The following is a 20042-nucleotide window of genomic DNA, read 5'->3' as shown; positions in this document are numbered from 1 at the left end:
TGCTCAAGCCAACCAAGATGCGCCATCTACACTAGTCCTACCTGCCCGCGTTAGGCCCATATCTAAATCTTTCCTATCCATGTACCTGGCAATGTCTTTTAAATGTTGTTTTTGTACTCACCTCAACTACCTCTGCTGGCGACTCATTCAATGTACTCACCACCCTCTATGTGAGAAAGTTGCCCCTCAGGTTCCTATTAAATCTTACCCTCTCAGCTTAAACCTCTGTTCCCTGGTTCTTCATTCCCCAACTCTGGGTGAAAGACTGTGCATTTACACTATCAATTCCCCTCATAAGTGTATACACCTCTCAAAAATCACCCCACTTCCTCCTGCCCCCCAAGAAATAAAGTCCTAGCCTGCCCGCTCTATAGCTCAGGCCCTCAAGTCCTGGCAACATCCTCGTAAACCTCTGCACTCTTTCCAACAACATCCTTCCTCTAGCAGGGTGACTAAAACTGAACACAACACTCCAAATTAGTTTTTAATAAATAATTCAATGCGTAGTAGCACCATGAGGCTGTGTATGGCTCCCTTGTTATTCATCCGACATTGCCTTTTCTGCACCGCCCTGCTGAATGGCTGGAGTTTATAGTTCCCTTATTGTACTTAATGATTGTTACTATTTCTTTGGTTGCTTCCAATGTAAAATACTTTATTCCAAACAGACAAATCTTGTTAGACACAAAATGCTGGAGTAACTCAGTGAGTCAGTCAGCATCTCTGGAGAGAAGGAATGAGGGACGTTTCGAGTCGAGACCCTACTTCAGACATTGACAACTTCAGATAGCCTTCCTTTCTTTCTACATCCCCTCACTCTTCCCAGTTCTCTCACTAGTCTTACTGTCTCTGGCTACATTCTATCTTTGTCGCACCCCTTTCCCTGACATCAGTATTCTTTCCTCGACAAATCTTGTTAATCATGTTACAGAAATTACCTTTGCTGCTGAAGATTGGCATCTAGGGTGGCCATCTCTTCCTGCAAATTGGCTGGTACTTTGTACCTTGAATTTCCTCGGGCTACGGAACCATAAAAATGAAGTAAACTTTCATTATTTCAGCACAGGTTATTGAAAATCCACAACAGTACCTTCAACACTTGCACAACTGTGGTGCCTATGGCACAAGTTGACAACACAAATGGAGATAATTTAGCATCTGTTCCAGATCCACTATATTAAGCTAGAACAGATTCCCTGCTCCATTCTCCATGTAATCGTAGCCCTGTACCTTAAACATGTTTATGATCTCTCCCCTTATAATATCCAATGGTCATTGCCTCAACTACAATCAACATGAAGTAATATGCTTGGTGTTGTCTTGCTGAGACAGTAACGTTTAAGGCGATCTGTCATTTTCTATACTCTGAAAGCTTACTGGTTAATTTGGCATATCTGTTTTGAGGATCAAAACATAATATCTTTTTATTTTCAGATTATCAGATAGACAATAGACAATAGACAATAGGTGCAGGAGTAGGCCATTCGGCCCTTCGAGCCATCACCACCATGCAATGTGATCATGGCTGATCATCCCCAATATTCGCTGACTCCGCTATTTTTAAGAGCCCTATCTAGCTCGCTCTTGAAAGCATCCAGATAACCTACCTCCACTACCCTCTGAGGCAGAGAATTCCACAGACTCACCACTCTCTGTGAGAAAAAGTGTTTCCTCGTCTCCGTTCTAAATGGCTTACTCCTTGTTCTTAAACTGTGGTCCCTGGTTCTGGACTTCCCCAACATCGGGAACATGTTTCCTGCCTCTAGCGTGTCCAAACCCTTAACAATCTTATATGTTTCAATGAGATACCCTCTCATCCTTCTAAACTCCAGAGTGTATAAGCCCAGCTGCTCCATTCTCTCAGCATATGACAGTCCCGCCATTCCGGGAATTATCCTTGTAAACCTATGCTGCACTCCCTCAACAGCAAGAATATCCTTCCTAAAATTAGGGAACCAAAACTGTACACAATACTCCAGGTGTGGTCTCACTAGGGCCCTGTACAACTGCAGAAGGACCTCTTTGCTCCTATATTTGATTCCTCTTGTTATAAAGGCCAACATGCCATTCGCTTTCTTCACTGCCTGCTGTACCTGCATGCTTACTTTCATAGACTGATGTACAAGGAACCCCAGATCTCGTTGTACTTCCCCTTTTCCCAACTTGATGCCATTTAGATAGTAATCTGCCTTCCTGCTTTTGCTACCAAAGTGGATAATCTCACATTTATCTGCATTAAACTTCATCTGCCATGCATCTGCCCACTCCCCCAACCTGTCCAAGTCACCCTGCACTCTCATAGCATCCTCCTCACAATTCACACTGCAACCCAGCTTTGTGTCATCTGCAAAGTTGCTGATGTTACTTTTGAATCCCTTCATCCAAATCATTGATGTATATTGTAAATAGCTGCGGTCCCAGCACCAAGCCATGAGGTACCACACTAGTCACTGCCTGCCATTCTGAAAGGGACCCCTTAATCCCTACTCTTTGTTTCCTGTCTGCCAACCAATTCTCTATCCATGTCAGCACACTACCCCCAATACCATGTGCCCTAATTTTGCCTACTAATCTCCTATGTGAGACCTTATCAAATGCTTTCTGAAAGTCCAGGTACACTACATCTACTGGCTCTCCCTTGTCCATTTTCCTAGTTACATCTTCAAAAAATTCCAGAAGATTAGTCAAGCATGATTTCCCCTTCGTAAATCCATGCTGACTCGGGCCGTTCCTGTTACTGCTAACCAAATGTTCGGCTATCTCATCTTCTATAATTAACTCCAGCATCTTCCCCACTACCGATGTCAGGCTAACTGGTCTATAATTCCGTTTTCTCTCTCCCGCCTTTCTTAAAAAGTGGGATAACATTAGCTCCCCTCCAATCCACAGGAACTGATCCCGAGTCAATAGATGCAATATTATATTAAAGATTACCATGAAAGACCATATTTTTCATTAACTGCAGGTTGTGATCAAAGCAAATATATGTTGACGAATAAAAATCACACACATTTTAAAGTATGAAATACAGATGGATATTAGTAATTATACTGTTAGTTAACAAGACACCAGAGAGTTTGGTAAATTCTGAGACCCAAGACTATAATTCAAGTTATAAAGGAATATATTTTCATTTGTAAAGTTTCTGTTTGTTAATACTGGACACAAGTTCACAGATGAAATGTATCTCACTTAAACTAGGCATAGGTTAGCACGCATAGCTCAAAAATGGCCAGATGTGTGCAGACATAATGTTGAACCTTTAACAGCTATGAAAATTCAGTACAACAGCACAGATCACTGATTACACTTCTTGTTCACATCATTTTGACACCGACAGAAGCAACTGAAAGTTCGAACAACAGAACGGGTAAATCATTCAAATAGGTTTCATTTCCAAGTTTAACAGTTGTGCAGTCCTTTTGAACTTATTTATCTAGTTACATCTGCCATAGAGAGCTGATATGTTTCTGCACTGTTCACACCAGCAATGTCAGCATGTCACATTATCCCCAAAGAGAAGCTGATGATTCAGCAACATGATTAGCATAGGGATTGCTGACAAGCTTGATTTAAGCATTCACTGCGCGAGTGCTGGTGTCAGCTGATAAATGACATAAAACAATACGACACATAACAAACCTAAAATAGATCAAGCCAGTCTGTGATTCAGCTGAATCCTTGCCATCTTAAGAATTACTGGCTAATTAGGATGATATTGTAAAATAAAAGCACCATAACTGATACTTTACCCTGCTCTGGTCGCTGCAGTTGAGATTTTCTGTAAAACAACATGTAGGCACATTCCTTGCCCTGAAATTGCTTCTCAATGTCTTTCTCTTGAATAGGACGCACTTGGGAATCATCAAAATCAAACCAATGAACTTCAGAAGTAGGTGTGATAGACTGTGTTCTCTCCGCATCATCCCCATGTTCACTGTCAGCTTTGGAATTTCCTATCTGTGTTTTCCTGACTTTGGTTTTATTGAGCTGTTGCCCTGAGTAACCATGTTCAGAGTGTTTTAGAGCAACCCGCGCTCCATTTGCTTTTAACAGAAACACATCAGGATGACTCTCGAGAAACTGGAAGAGAAAAGATTGTAATGTGACTTTCTCTTAAACACAGCGGCACTAGTAATTTAACAGTAATGCCTAAAGGTGGTAGGCTGGGCAACAATTGATATTTTTACCCGGTTTAAGTTCAACCAAGACACGGCAGCTATTACAATTTCAAGAAAAACTCCTGCAAGTTTTACACCATTGTTTCTGTTAACCAGTAAAGAGCAACAGCAACCTCCTACTAGCAAAAAAAAAAAGGATTCAATGTCATTTTCATATTCAGAAAGTAGCATTGTTACAAAACCTTTAATTTCAGGTCATCCAAGTAAGATGTTTCATATTTGTTTCAGAATGCTTCAATCTATAATAACTGAAAATTTCATTCAGTTCTCTTAATTTTTAAGAAGATCATGGGCTTTTGACTGTCCTCGATCACAGCTTTTGTGTTAAGTCAATGGAAAAGCAATAAGGAACAAGATGCTAATTTCCAAGTAATAAAATGACCATAACATTTTTAATACTGAAGATATGAAAGTGAATTAGGTATCAAATTAAAGTTCTTTTTATGCTTTATCTGATGGGATAAATTACAGGCTTGATATTTAAAATCTCAAAATTTTGTAACATTCCTACAGAAAGTTACGATCAGGATGCGTTCCTAGGAATAAGTGCACTAATGCAATCAGCACCAAAAAGGGTCATTATAGCATTACAAAGACATTACTAACAGAGCTGCAGTGCTGACAACTGCAGCTAACTTCTGACTAACACCCCACTCATGTTTCTCCACCTTTCTTCTGTAAACTGCTGTGCTTGATCCATGCATGAAGGCTTCGCCCCACAAAAAGCACCATTTTAACATGACCTTGTCGATGTATGAGTCAGTGTAGAGCGAGGGACTGAAGCAAAGTGCAATGGCTGGCTGAGATGGGATGTATTGGGAAGACTGGGGTGCGTGGCTCAATTGCTTAGCACTAAATACAAGTCTCAGAATTGCATCCTGGGTGGCATAGTAAATGCCGGCTTTTCTGGAGACAGGCAGTGGCTGATCCGTGTGTTGGCAGACCACCAATACTTTACAGCTTTGTCACTTCCAGATGAGTATGATGGATGATGCTGTCTCTCTCTCTCTTTAGTTGGATGCATGGCTCTCCCCAAGAGAGAAATCTTTCTATGATAGGCAGCTCAATGGCTAGAGAACACATTTGAATGTATCATGGTGAAATCTCCAGGTTGGGAGAACAATGCAGCCAAGCAAAGAGAGAGGGAGAGAAATAATTTCCATTATATCCAAAAGGAGATGAGGAGAGATACTTCAACTTGTGGACAGTTGCACTGGTCATCGAAGGTTTCCCAACATCAGCGCTCACAAGCAGTATCTGCACATTGCCTTGGTGACTTGCTCTACACAGAGCCATATGGCAATGAGATCACTGTAAAATTGTTGTGGGAACCAGTGTTCCAACATGGTGTCTTATAATCAAAGTGTACTATTTTTTAAAGTCCAAGGGTGCACACTTGTGTGCATTTGGAGTTCATGATCAAGAGCACTAGAACAAAACTGTGTTTTGTGGAAGACCACTAAGCAAAGTGACAATGCAGCTCATATATGAAATAAATCATAAATAATGCATAACTCTTGCAAAACAAAATCATTAGTTGCGAACCTCCAACAACAACAAAAAAACTGCCGGACAACTGCAAATTAATTATTGTTACATTAATTTTGTCCACATATTCAATTTCCATTTCCTCCGTAATCAAATTGCGGTTTCCTACCTTCCTTATGGACCCACACTGCTTGCGATATCTTTTGTTCCATGCCACACCAACCTTCTCCAGCAATTTCTGTCCCAGCTGGTCAACCAGTATGCCATCGGGTCCTAACTAAGTAAACAGATGGGAGAATGAAGTAGGAAGAAGTTACATATCTTAAGAACAACATTTATAATTGTGGTATGTTACCAGGACTAAACCAAAGTAATCCCAGCTATCCAAGCTGACCAGGTTCTTGGTGGTCAATGAAGGTAGAGACTAAGAAACAGCCATAAATTCACGTAACTATTTTCCAATGTAGAGCCAGAAGAGCAATGACATTCTAACTGCTTCATTCCCCAGTTTATTCATTTTCAAATATGATGGCATATCTGAAGCATTACTTGAATGAATTGAAGCAAAATGTACATTTTCTAAAAATCAAGATCAGTAAAATTAACTGGTAAAATTATTTAAAAAATAGGAAGATGACAAACATTCAACTAAATTATATCACTCCTACCAGAAACCTGCATTGTTCATGTTATCTACTTGTTCTACTTAAGACATTTTCAGAGTGGTGCCAGGATTTCTAAAACACAGGAATACTATCAAAAAAGATTTGATGTCTTTTTTTTTTTTTAAACACAATTTCACATGGCTTGTTTTGAATCATTATGTTAATAGATGCAGTAATTTGAAATGTGCAGGCTGCAATAGGCTGACATATATGCAAAGTTTTCCAGATCTAATACAATACCTGGACTAGAATAGCTCTCAGAATTTCCAGAGGATCTCCCAGTTCCAACGGGCTAGCATCGTTTGTTGGATTTTTAGTTGAACTGATGACTGCTTTCTCTTCATCCTAAAAATACCACAAATTAGTGATGTGCAATACACAGAATATAATTTAAATAAACTACAAGAAAGTTATGTATTGAAGAAATGAGTGAGTGATCTGCAGGATCTTTGAAAACCCTTTCAATTGAAGAATGTCTTCAGATGTAAAAATGGCAATTTATATTTGATGTGAGGAATGGAAAATTAAGTAGAAAGTAAGTATCTACAGACTTGTTAACTTAAGAACAGTTGCTGATAAATGTAATGAAGTATATCAAAGCCAATGACAGCACTTGGACAAGTATGAACTGATTAAAGAGAAATTGGTAATATATAGATCATGTGTAAATTGCAACAAAGGATCATGGACGATGAAGAGATGGAGTACAGAAAGAAGATAGAGAACTTAATGACATGGTGACAGGACACTAACTTCTCCCTCAATATCAGCAAAATGAAGGAGTTAGTTATCGACAGGAGGCATGGTGCAGTACGTACCCCAATCAGCATCAATGGGACCAAAGTGAAATATTCTAGAGCTTCAAGTTCCTTGGCATTAATATAACCAACAATCTGTTGGGGACCAGCCACATTGATGCAACAGACAAGAAGGCATGCCAAAACCTCTAGTTCCTTAGGAGACTGTGGAAATGCAGAAGGTACAGAAGCATGAAAGCACATACCACCAGACTGAGGAAAAGCTTCTTCCTCTCTGGTGTCAGGCTTCTGAAAGGTCCTTGCATAAGCTAGGGTGCTGTCTGATTCTGCTATACACCACTGCAAACATTGCAGATGAACAAATAGCGCTTTAGATGCATAGTAATTTATAACTTCCTGTTCCCTTTATCACAAAGGACATAAACAAAAAGTGTATTGATCAAATAATGTTGAATGAACTTCAATAAACCCCACTGTAAGGTCATCTTTTTTGGATCTCAAATATAGAGAAATTGGAAATTTTCTTAAATGACAAATGGCTCAATCTTGTGTCAAAACAAATCTAAGAGTCCAAATTTAAAAGTTGTAAGAATTGCCATTCATTGTTTGTTAATGTAATTAAAAATGTTAATGCAGTTCAAATAAGAGTGATGAATGTGATATTTGACAGTACAGCACAGAAACAGACCTACAGCCCACTGTACCTGTGCCGACCATGTTGAAAATTAAACTAATACTATCTGCCGGCACATGTTCTGTATCCTTCTATAGCCTGTTTATTTGCCGATCAAAAAACGTAAAACAGAGCTACCACATCTGGTTCTACCATCTCATCTGGCAGCATGTTCCAGGTTCCGACCATTTCTCTGTGTAAAAAAAAATCTAATAATTCTCATAAATCGCGCTCCTGACCTCCCATCTAAATCATTGGAGACTTTTGAACTATCTTTAATCACCCTTTATTTTGCACTAAATGTTGATTCTTTTTCAGTGGATGGCTTATTGCAATCATGTATAGTCTTTTCTTTGACTGGATAGCACACAAAAGGTTTTCAATGTAACTTAGTACTTGCGACAATAATAAACTACACTAATCTTCTTTATACTTTCCTCTTTTGCCTTACACCTCTCACTTCTAGTATTTGGAATTTCTATCCTGGGAAAAAATCTGCCCTATCTATGTCTTTTATAATTTTATATACTCTATCACATTGCCTCTCAGCCGCCGATTTTTTCCCAGAGCATTGATTTCTGCTGGGTATTCCAAGCACTGAATAAACTTATTTAAAAGTTTAAAACAACTAGCATTAAAAAATCATATCATGGCTGAATAGCAATATTATGGGGGTTTCAAACTGTATAGGTCAAACAGATGCACAACAACACAATAACAACCCTGGAACGGAGTAAAAAAAAGTGAGATAAATAGCAAGCACAGTACTCTATAAATAATTAAAGATAGACACAAAATAAATAATTTAACTTAATTACAATAAAAGCCCCCATCTCCTCAGATAAAATGGCACAGCATTTTGGTGGTGACATTCAATAAACAATCATCATGTACCTAATTTGTAATGAGATGTGTTCAATTGTAAAGAACTTACTGAAGAGAACCAGTTGCCTAGTTGGTCGATGTCTTTGATATAAGCATGGTAATGGCCTCCATAGCAACCTCCTTTGTGAATGATTACAGAAAAAAGTTCATATTCAGTGCCTGGCAGGTTATCCTATGAAACAACAAAAAAAGAAATTCAAGGTGATATTCATTAGTGAGTTGGTGGGACACAGGAATCACCTGTTCCTCTTCAGATTCTGAACAAGCAGATGAAACTTCAGTCTAATATCTCAAATGAAAGAGATCTCTTTTGCATCCCAGATGTAGTTGCACTCCTTGGCAACACACTGAAATGTCTGTCTAGTTTACATACTGGACGTCTCTACTAGAATGAGATATTCCCCTTCTTCCATTCATCCGTCTACCACTTTCACTGCCACCTAAATTAACTAGTTTTATCTCAATCGCAATTCTGAAGAATGATCGAGACCTGAAAACCAAACTGTTCCTCCTTCCACAAATACTGCCTGATCTGCTGAGTGTTTCTAGAATTTTCTGTTTATATTTCTGAGTTCTAGCACATGTTCGAATGTTTTCTACTTCCCATTTAATTGATAGCACTGGATGGTCACGCTAGGTGGGGTAGAGAAGAAAGCAGAATAAGTTACATTCTGAAAGCACCAAATCCAAAACCTTGTCAAAATAGGTCATATTTCTTATTTTAGTAGCAAAACATTTTTGAAAGAATTAAAACAGTTAATTAACTTAAAGTAAATGAAAAACATTAAAAGCAATTAAAATTGTACAGGGTGGCCATGATAATTTCATGCTCTGTTGCTATACCCGAACAGCGGTCAGAAACTTGTAACTTGCACATTCACTCATGCAGGGACACAAACCCCAAACTTTCTTGTACTGATGTACATAAATCCTGGTTGTTCTGCATGCAAAGGTCAGTATTTGCAAGCTAAATCATGTTAAGAACTCCTTCAATGCTGGAGTACCATCAAAAGATACACTATACCAACTGTATAGTGATTCTTCCATAGTAGAATTTACCACTGCATCCTCAGAGACATACCAGATCTTAGATATGGACTAATATATCCAGCCAAACTAAGGGTCACATACAGAGAGTCCGAACGTTTCTTCACCGACCCAGAACAAGCATTTAAGTATGCGCAAGACTTTGCAAAGGGCAAGTAGGATAAGTAACGCTTTGCATAGCTTTGTCATGAAAATGCATCGAGCTGACTTTACCAGATTACTAGCAGGGTTATGTTTTATTTACTGCTTGTTATATTGTGTGTTTAAATCACTCCTTCTGTATGCATTTATAACAGGGATATAAAAGTTGTAAGGGTTTCCAAAGGGCTTATAAGTTTATAATGGGTTTAAAAATGATCGTATAAGATGGCCGACAGGTTGCTAAGCCTAGGCTAAGATTAGAGATAGTAATGGAATGTATGTGAAAAATGAAGGAGGAGAGGGAGGGCACGGGGGAGAGACGGAGAGGGAGAAGCAAGAAAGTGGGATGCCCAGGGAGCGGGCAGAGGTCAATAGAGAAAGAGGGGTCAAGCAAGTGTAGACAGGCATTGGGTGTTGTAGCAAGATGTGCGGAAGGTTAGAGATGATATTAGAATGATTGGGGAAGTTGGTCGGGGATTGATGGGTGTTTGAGAAGGGAGAAGAGAGAGATCTCGCTCTCTGCTGAACTGCTGGAGGTACTAATACATTCCTTTAAGTCTACCGATTTTAAATTGGCTATGTATTTAACATATCAATTTCACTAAGCAAGTTAATAAGTTTTATATATTAATCTAATTATCAAATATTCACTTAATATGTATTGTATAAAAAGATGTCTAATTCTCCCAGAGGAAATTATTTACTGATCTTCCTGTTTTTTCTTTGCTATACTCTATGTTGCTTTTTTGTAGTATTACTCTGCAAGGGGCGGAGCTAATTGAAACTAACATCTACGGAAGTTTACAAGAATTATCCCAACAGTGGGTGGGTCACACGCACAGTATCTCTATATGCTGTGATTTTTTTACGTTTTTAAATTTTTTTTAGCCTATCTGTCACACTCTTTATCTATTCTTTTTAAGGCACTTTTTCTTGGGAGATACTTGCAGGGCTTTGGAATTGGGCTCGCCCACCCAGCAACCAAAAGTTTTATTTTAAATATTGTGTTACTCCATCTGAAACAGGGGAAACCATGTAAGCTTTAATGCAAGACGATCCTTTTAGGAAAACTGGAGGAATTACCTTTTGTATTTGGAACATCAGGGGCGTTAATGAGCCAATTAAAAGGGGTAAGGTCTTAGCCCAATCTAAAATTAATTAATGCTGATATAATATTTTTTACAGGAGACGCATCTCAAGGATGGAGCTCATAACAGGCTGAAGACTAACTGGATTGGCCAACTATATCATTCTACTTTTCTTTCTAAAGCTAGAGGTACTGCAACCATAATTCGTAAAGGCATACCATTCAAACACAAAGCCACGATAGCCGATAAGGAGGGTAGCTACATTATCAAGTCAAGTCAAGTTTATTCGTCACATACACATACGAGATGTGCAGTGAAATGAAAAGTGGCAATGCTTGCGGACTTTGTGCAAAAAACAAACAAACTACAAACAGAATGGAACAGAATCACATGTTCTTTTACATATTAAATATTGTGTGCGGAAGGAAAAAGGAAAAAACAGCAACAAAAAACAGCAATTTAAAAAAAAAAACAGTAGAATGGTACAGTAAAGTTAGTCCCTGGTGAGATGGGAGTTTACAGTCCTAATGGCCTCTGGGAAGAAACTCCTTCTCAACCTCTCCGTTCTCACAGCATGGCAACAGAGGCGTTTGCCTGACTGTAGCAGCTGGAACAGTCCGTTGCAGGGGTGGAAGGGGTCTCCCATGATCTTATTGGCTCCCATGATCTTATAGTATCTGGGGAGTTATATTCAACCCCACTGACCATGGTGAATACCTACGCCCCCAATTTTGACAACCCACAATTTTTTAATAAAATAACACAATCTCAGACTTCACCCAACAAAATCTGATAATTGGAGGAGACTTCAAATGTGTTCTGGACCAATATCTGGATAAATCCTCACACCAAAGGAGATGTAATACAAAATTAAAATCTAGCAAACTCCTGAACACATATCAAAAACACAAATATAACCGATGTATGGAGGATTGCGATTCCATCCGGAAGAGAATATTCTTTTTATTCAGCCGTGCACAAAATGTATACACGTATTGATTACTTTCCGGTGGACACAAAACGAATCCCTTTTATAACAAATCCCAAATATCATAATTATATTATTTCAGATCATTGCCCCTTAACATTCTCCTTAAAATTAGAAGGAATGCACAATAAAAAAAAATGTTCTGGAGATGTAATCCTCAAATATTAACTGATCCAGCTTGCTGTGAATATTTGAAGATGGAATTATTTTATGAGACAAATTAAAGCATGGAATAATCTCCACCCAACTACAGTTACCCAACCAGATGCAACTAAATTTAAAGTAGCTCTTTCTTTCGAATAACCCTTTCTGGTTTAAGCCCTCCCTTCACCACCTCAGTTTAAATTCCATTTGGAATATTTTGGAGGACGAAGAAACCAATAAAATGACACACCAAGTATTTTGACCTCTGTATTATAGGAATCTTTTAAGGCCTTTATTAGAGGTTCTATTATCTCATACCAAGCGTATCAAAATTTAAAAAAACAGGATGGAACAATTGGAATTAGAAGAACAGATTAGACAGCTTGATTTAGAAAATGCTGCCAATCCTTCTATTGACAAACACAATAAGATAGCATTATTAAAATTTAAGAAATCAGATTCTCTCTGCAAGAGTTATCAAGTTATTTCAATATACTAGGCAAAAAAACTTTGAATTCAGTGACAAACTTTGAATTCGGAGACAAACCGCACAAACCTCTGGCACGTCAGTTGAGAAAAATGGTAAGAGATCATACCATTCAAAAAAATCAGATCAGAAAAAGGTGAGCAGCTTACACTCCCTAAAGATATGAATGAAAGATTTTTACAGTTCTATCAAAATGTATACACATCTAAAACTTCAGTAGAAACTATAAAGGTTAAAGGAGGACACAAACAATCTTCCTGATGTACTAGTCGCCAGAGGACCTGGGGTGACGGAGGAACTGAAGGAAATCCACATTAGGCAGGAAATGGTGTTGGGTAGACTGATGGGACTGAAGGCTGATAAATCCCCAGGGCCTGAAGGTCTGCATCCCAGGGTACTTAAGGAAGTGGCTCTAGAAATCATGGACGCATTGGTGATAATTTTCCAATGTTCTATAGATTCAGGATCAGTTCCTGTGGATTGGAGGGTAGCTAATGTTATCCCACTTTTTAGGAAAAGCAGGAGAGAGAAAACAGGGAATTATAGATGTTAGCCTGACATCAGTGGTGGGGAAGATGCTGGAGTCAATCATAAAAGATGAAATAGCAATTTGGATAGCAGTAACAGGATCGGTTAGACAGCATGGATTTACGAAGGAGAAATCATGCTTGACTAATCATCTGGAATTTTTTGAGGATGTAACTAGGAAAATGGACAAGGAAGAGCCAGTGGATGTAGTGTACCTAGATTTTCAGAAAGCATTTGATAAGATCCCACATTGGAGATTAGTGGGCAAAATTAGGGGATGGTATTGGGGGTAGAGTGCTGACATGGATAGAAAATTGGTTGGCAGACAGGAAAAAAAGAGTAAGGATTAACGGGTCCCTTTCACAATGGCAGGCAGTGACTAGTGGGGTACCGCAAGCCTCTGTGCTGGGACCGCGGCTATTTACAATATACATCAATGATTTATATGAAGGGATTCAAAAAAACATTAGCAAATTTGTAGATGACACAAAGCTGGGTGACAGTGTGAACTGTGAGGAGGATGCTATGAGAATGTAGAGTGACTTGGACAGGTTGGCTGAATGGGCAGATGCATGGCAGATGCAGTTTAATGTGGATAAATGTGAGGTTATCCACTTAGGTAGCAAAAACAGGGAGGCAGATTATTATCTAAATGGTGTCACGTTGGGAAAAGAGGAAGTAGAACGGGATCTGGGGGCCCTTGTTCATCAGTCAATGTAAGTAAGCATGCAAGTACAGCAGAAAGTGAAGACAGCGAATGGCACGTTGACCTTCATGACAAGAGGAGTTCGGTATAGGAGCAAAGGGTATAGGGCCCTAGTGAGACCACCCCTGGAGTATTGTGTGCAGTTGTGGTCCCCTAATTTTAGGAAGGATATTATTGTTATTAAACATAGAAAATAGGTGCAGAAGGAGGCCATTCGGCCCTTCAAGCCAGGGAGTGCAGCGTAGGTTTACAAGGTTAATTCCCGGGATGGCGAGACGGTCATATGCTGAGAGAATGGAGCAGCTGGGCTTGTATACTCTGGAGCTTAGAAGGATGAAAGGTGATCTTATTGAAACATATGTTTATTAAGGTTTTGAACACGCTGGAGACAGGAAACATGTTCCCGATGTTGGGCGAGTCCAGAACCAGGGCCCACTGTTTAAGAATAAGGGGTAAGCCATTTAGAACGGAGATGAGGAATCACTTTTTCCACACAGAAAGTTTTGAGTCTGGGGAATTCTCTGCCTCAGTGGAGGCCAGTTCTCTGGATACTTTCAATAGAGAGCTGGATAAAGCTGTTAAAAATAGCGGAGTCAGAGGATATGGAGAGAAGGCAGGAATGGGGTACTGATTGGGGATGATCAGTCATGATCACATTGAATGGCGGTGCTGGCTCGAAGGGCCAAATGGCGTACTCCTGCACCTATTGTCTACTGTCTAAATACTGATAATCGTATCACAATTCATATAAGCATTGCAGCCAAGCATCAACATTCCAAAGACACATTCTAATACCTCTCCTTGCCTCATCCAGACACGTGCCCACGCACCGACTGTAATGATTATTATATTTCTCACAGCGAGTGAGGCAGCATCTATGGAGCGAAGGAAATAGGCGGTGTTTTGGGTCGAGACCCTTCTTCAGTCTGAAGAAGGGTCTCGACCCGAAATTTCGCCTATTTCCTTCGCTCCAGATGCTGCCTCACCTGCTGAGTTTCTCCAGCAATTTTGTCTACCTTCGATTTTCCAGCATCTGCAGTTCCTTCTTAAACTTTCTCACAACCATCAAACTTGCAAAAACCATGGGGAATTTCCATAGATGCACACTGCAAAATTCTAGGTTACCTGTAAGGAATTCAGATAAAACTTAAAATTCCTTTGCCTCACATGTATGTTTTTGTTAAACCAATTCAACTATAAAAATAGGATAAAACTAAACAAAATAATCAATGCAGAAAAAAGTCATTTCACAAGAGTTAAATCTTGAAATTGGAAAGTAAAGAATTTGTGACTTACGTGCTCACAGAATGGCTGCATATCAAGTCTGACAGGAAAGGAGTACCCTCCCGTCTCCTTGTACCGCTCGCACTTGGCAAAATCAAAGTTGAAACGTAGCAATGAAATGGTCAGGAACGTGGGAAGGTGCCGTATTTTTGCTGACTGAAGAAAAGAGTTTGGGCCAGGTTAGTTAAACTTGAGTAAAACTATCAATTATATCCAATATGCACACAAAATGCTGGAGTAACTCAGCAGGGCAGGCAGCATCCCTGGAGGGAAGGAATGGGTGACGTTTTGGGTCGAGACCCTTCTTCAGACCGAAGAGGCTTGACCCAAAACGTCACCCATTCCTCTCCAGAGATACTGCCTGATCCACTGAGTGACTCCAGCATTTTGGGTATCTTTGGTTTAAACCGGCATCTGCAGTTCCTTCATACAAATTATATCCACTGCTTTATATCCCATGATTCTGCAGCAAAGGTTGAAATATCAGCAATGCTTCTCCAAGTATAAATACAAAGGTTAGTACAGAAAGGAGATGGAGAACAGTGGCATTTTGGCAGGACAATTAGCTCTCTCTCAATGTCAACAAGAAACAGGATGGAGCAGATGTCCAGTCAGCATTAATGGTGCCCAAATAGAAATAGTCAAGTGCCTTGGCATTGATATTACCAACGACCTGTTGTGGAGACACGCACACCAACACCTCTACTTAATGAGGAAACAGAGGAAATTCGTCATGTCTCCAGTGACCTTTACAGATTTCTACAGATGCACCACAGAGGAATACTGTATAGGATGGAACTGCAGATGCTGGTTTATACCAAAGATAGACCCAAAATGCTGGAGGAACTCAGCGGGTCAGGCAGCATCTCTAGAGAAAAAGATTAGGTGATGTTTCTAGCTGCTCATTGCATAGATTCTGGGTTACTTGAAGAGAATTCAAATTAAAGTCATAGAATTCCTCTGCCTCACATGTATTTGCTTATTTTAACGATATTGAACCCAGAAGACCTCTGACCCGAAATGTCACCTATTCATTTTCTCCAGAGATAGTGCCTGAACGCTGAATTACTCCAGCATTTTGTGTCTGTCGATCTGTGGAAAGCATACTGTCGGATTTAATCACAGGTTGGTTTGGGATTAGCTCTGCAGAGTTTTCGACACATCGAATCCAAAACACAGACCACTTCCCACCATTGACACCATCAAGACTCGCACTGCCTCGGAAAAGCAGCCAACATAAGCATCCATATTACCAGACTCCAGAGCAACTTCCTCCTCTCTGCTATAAAGCGTTTGAATGATAGAAAGATCAGCTGTACTGCTTGACTCACCTTTATCCCCATAGAGGACATTGGACTTTGCCTAACAACCTGATGCACTACAATGCTGAGAATTATATTATGTACTTTGTATCTTTTCTTTTGCTTTATATCTATTATACTTCAGTTTGAACTAATGTGTTTCTATGTATGGTATATATCTGGTCTGATTGATTAGTTGCAATCTCCAATTTATGCCAAACAGTGAGACTTTTAAGTATACTAAAAATCTGTTTTTTGAATAAAGTTCTTTATTGAATGTTATGATTAATCACTGAATAGAAGAAACAGATTCACACAATACAGATAAGGGGCTGTATCTGTACTGTGTGACGATTTCTCCTTTTCGGTGACTAATATTAGCGTCATACTAACCAGATACAGCCCCTACAGCTCACTGCGTCATATAAACCATCAAGCACCTATTTATAATAATCCCACTTATCACTTAGCCTTCGAAGTGCTTGCCTATTTACTTTTAAATAAATGTCTCCGCATCTCACACATACTATATAGCTTTAGAAATGTTTCCTACTATCTACGTAGGATAATCTCATTAATCCTTTCATAACTTTGTCAGATCCCTATTTAGCCTCCTCACTCCAGGGAAACAAACCCAACATATCCAGTTTTCATCATTGAAACTCTCCATCCCAGACGGCATCCTGGAAAATCTCTTCAGCACCTCTTCAATGCAACCACAGGTGGGCGGCACATTGGCGCAGCGGTACAGTTGTTGCCTTATATGCAGCGCTTGCAGCGTCAGAGACCCGGGTTCGATCCTGACTACGGGTGCTGTCTGTATGGAGTTTGTACGTTCTCCCTGTGACTGCGTGGGTTTTCTCCAAGATCTTCGGTTTCCTCCCACACTCTAAAGACGTACAGGTAAGTAGGTAAATTGGCTTGGTAAATGTAAGAAATGTCCTTGGTGTGTGTAGGATAGTATTAATATGCGGGGGTTCATTGGACTTTGCCTGAACAGTAGTTCAGCTGTGATCTGACCAATGTGTTATGATGTTGCACTATAATCGCCCAGCTCTAATATTTTATACTCTGGGCAACGAAAGGAAGTATTGTGTGCCTTTTCTTCATCAGGGCAGCACAGTGACACAGCAGTAGTGCCAGTGACCAAGGTTCCATCCTGACGTTGGGTGCTGTCTGTATGGAATTTGCACATTCTCCCTGTGATTGCGTGGGTTTTCTCTGGTTTCCTCCCACATCCCAAAGACATGCAGGTTTGTAAGTTAATTGGCTTCTGTAATTTGCCCCTAGTGCATAGGATGCAAATGTGGGATAACATTGAACTAGTGTGAACAATGATCGATGGCCGGCCTGGACTCAGTAGGCTGAAGGGCCTGTTTCCACACTACATCTCTAAACAAACCTCTATTACCTACCTGCACGGTCACCTTCAGGGATTCTTGATCTTATTTACTAAGATCCCTCTGTTCTATACTCTTTAGACCCCTCTTCTTTTTCTATCTCATGCCCTTATCATAGACTCATAGAGTGATACAGCGTGGAAACAGGCCCTTCGGCCCAACTTGCCCACACCGGCCAACATGTCCCAACTACACTAGTCCCACCTGCCAGCCCATATCCCTCCAAACCTGTCCCATCCATGCTATCAATCCATATTATCAAACCTCACAAAATTTATCATCTCACATTTCCACACTTAAATTCCATCTGCTCATCCCATGTACTGAACAACATCATGCTGTAACCCAAGACTATTCTCCTCACTATCAACACCATTACCAATTCTTGTGCCATCTGAAAATGTAATCATATTTCCTGCATTCCTATCCAAATCATGAATGTGTATGACAAACACTAAGGGTCCCAGCTCAGATAGACAATAGACAATAGGTGCAGGAGTAGGCCATTTGGCCCTTCGAGCCAGCACCGCCATTCAATGTGATCATGGCTGATCATCCCCAATCAGTACCCCGTTCCTGCCTTCTCCCCATATCCCCTGACCGCTATTTTTAAGAGCCCTATCTAGCTCTGTCTTGAAAGCATCCAGAGAACCTGCCTCCACTGCCCTCTGAGGCAGAGAATTCCACAGACTCACCACATCTCTGTGAGAAAAAGTGTTTCCTCGTCTCCGTTCTATATGGCTTACTCCTTATTCTTAAACTGTGGCCCCTGGTTCTGGACTCGCCCAACATCGGGAACATGTTTCCTGCTTCTAGCGCGTCCAAGCCCTTAACAACCTTATATGTTTCAATGAGATACCCTCTCATCCTTCTAAACTCCAGAGTGTACAAGCCCAGCTGCTCCATTCTCTCAGCATATGACAGTCCCGCCATCCAATTAACCTTGTAAACCTACGCTGCACTCCCTCAATAGCAAGAATGTCCTTCTTCAAATTAGGGGACCAAAACTGCACACAATACTCCAGGTGTGATCTCACTGGGGCTCTGTACAATTGCAGAAGGATCCCTATGGTATATTACTGGTCACAAGTTTGCAATCACAGAAATTCCAGTTTATAGCCTACTCCTCAATCCGTTTTTGTGTGCACCGATTCCAACTAAGACTAATTTTAATCAAATGAAAGACATATGTTTTGCAGTCAGCAACAAATAGATAAGGCTTGATGTTCCCTTGAACATCCACAAGGATGAACTGATATCTATCGTACAGTCCCTTTCTAGGTGTTATTGTCAGATCCAAGGAATTCTTGATGATTAACAAACCATGGGTTACCCTATTCTCTAAATGAAATAAAAGCATTTTAATAGATAACAAGTGTGCAAGTTGAAATAAAAGTATCAGTAATCAAATGGATTAATATGCAGTTTCACTCCAGTAATGCAATGTTATCCTTAACGACAATTTATGATAGCTATTTACGAGATGCAGAGCTTCCTTTCCATTCTTGTCAAGTTAAGCAAAAAAAACTGGATGAAATGGGTGTTTTCCCTTGATATTCAAGTGCAACTATGACAAATAACTAACTTTAATTCAATGAACCACAAAATAATATTTTGCACCATGACAGTACTTTCAATCCTAAATTTCATATGGTAATTCCTAATTTCCTGACGAGTAATGCTCATCCACCAGTTAATTTTCAATCTCAATGATTTATTCTTTACTCATCTTTACTAGCTGAGAATCCATTTGCAAACAATATTTTAAAGCCTGAAATTCACAAATAAAATAAATTAATTTTCTACTATAGAATCAGTTATTCCTTGATAATTAGGAGATTTAAAAAAGGCAAAATCATCATCTTGAGATACTTAGGAAATGGATTTGGAATTGATGAGTGTTCAAGAATTCTTTTTCACAAGTATAACATCTATTTACATGAGTGTATTATTTCTATTTATGTCATAGTCATAGAATGATACAGTGTGGAAACAGGCCCTACGGCCCAACTTGCCAACCGGCCAACAATGTCCCAGCTCCACGAGTCCCATTTGCCTGCACTTGGTCCACATCCCTCCAAACCAGTCCTTTCCATGTACCTGTTTAACTGTTTCTTAAACAATGGGATAGTCCCAGCCTCAACTACCTCTTCTGGCAGCTTGTTCCATACACCCACCACCCTTTGTGTGAAAAAGTGGCTCCTCGGATTCCTATTAGATCTTTTCCCCTTCACCTTGACCTATGATCCTCGATTCCCCTACTCTGCATCTACCCGAT

At 39.8% G+C, this 20042-nt stretch overlaps 1 protein-coding gene across 1 annotated transcript in view; it reads right to left on the bottom strand.

Annotated features, from left to right (window-relative positions):
- The window catches only part of usp40 (ubiquitin specific peptidase 40), a 173041-nt gene that overhangs the window by 123249 nt on the left and 29750 nt on the right, over positions 1 to 20042 (bottom strand). Inside the window, exons 7-12 of the mRNA XM_055638361.1 lie at positions 15076 to 15219; positions 8700 to 8822; positions 6575 to 6679; positions 5839 to 5946; positions 3753 to 4083; positions 939 to 1020 (exon numbers count right to left, since the gene is read on the bottom strand). Coding sequence (XP_055494336.1) covers positions 939 to 1020; positions 3753 to 4083; positions 5839 to 5946; positions 6575 to 6679; positions 8700 to 8822; positions 15076 to 15219 — 893 coding nt within the window. The remainder of the gene's footprint in view (positions 1 to 938; positions 1021 to 3752; positions 4084 to 5838; positions 5947 to 6574; positions 6680 to 8699; positions 8823 to 15075; positions 15220 to 20042) is intronic.

Source organism: Leucoraja erinacea, chromosome 7 (genome assembly GCF_028641065.1).
Source record: "Leucoraja erinacea ecotype New England chromosome 7, Leri_hhj_1, whole genome shotgun sequence".
Classification (NCBI taxonomy): domain Eukaryota; kingdom Metazoa; phylum Chordata; class Chondrichthyes; order Rajiformes; family Rajidae; genus Leucoraja; species Leucoraja erinaceus.
The sequence above is the reverse complement of the archived record's forward strand: the minus strand, read 5'-3'. Positions and strand labels throughout refer to the sequence as shown.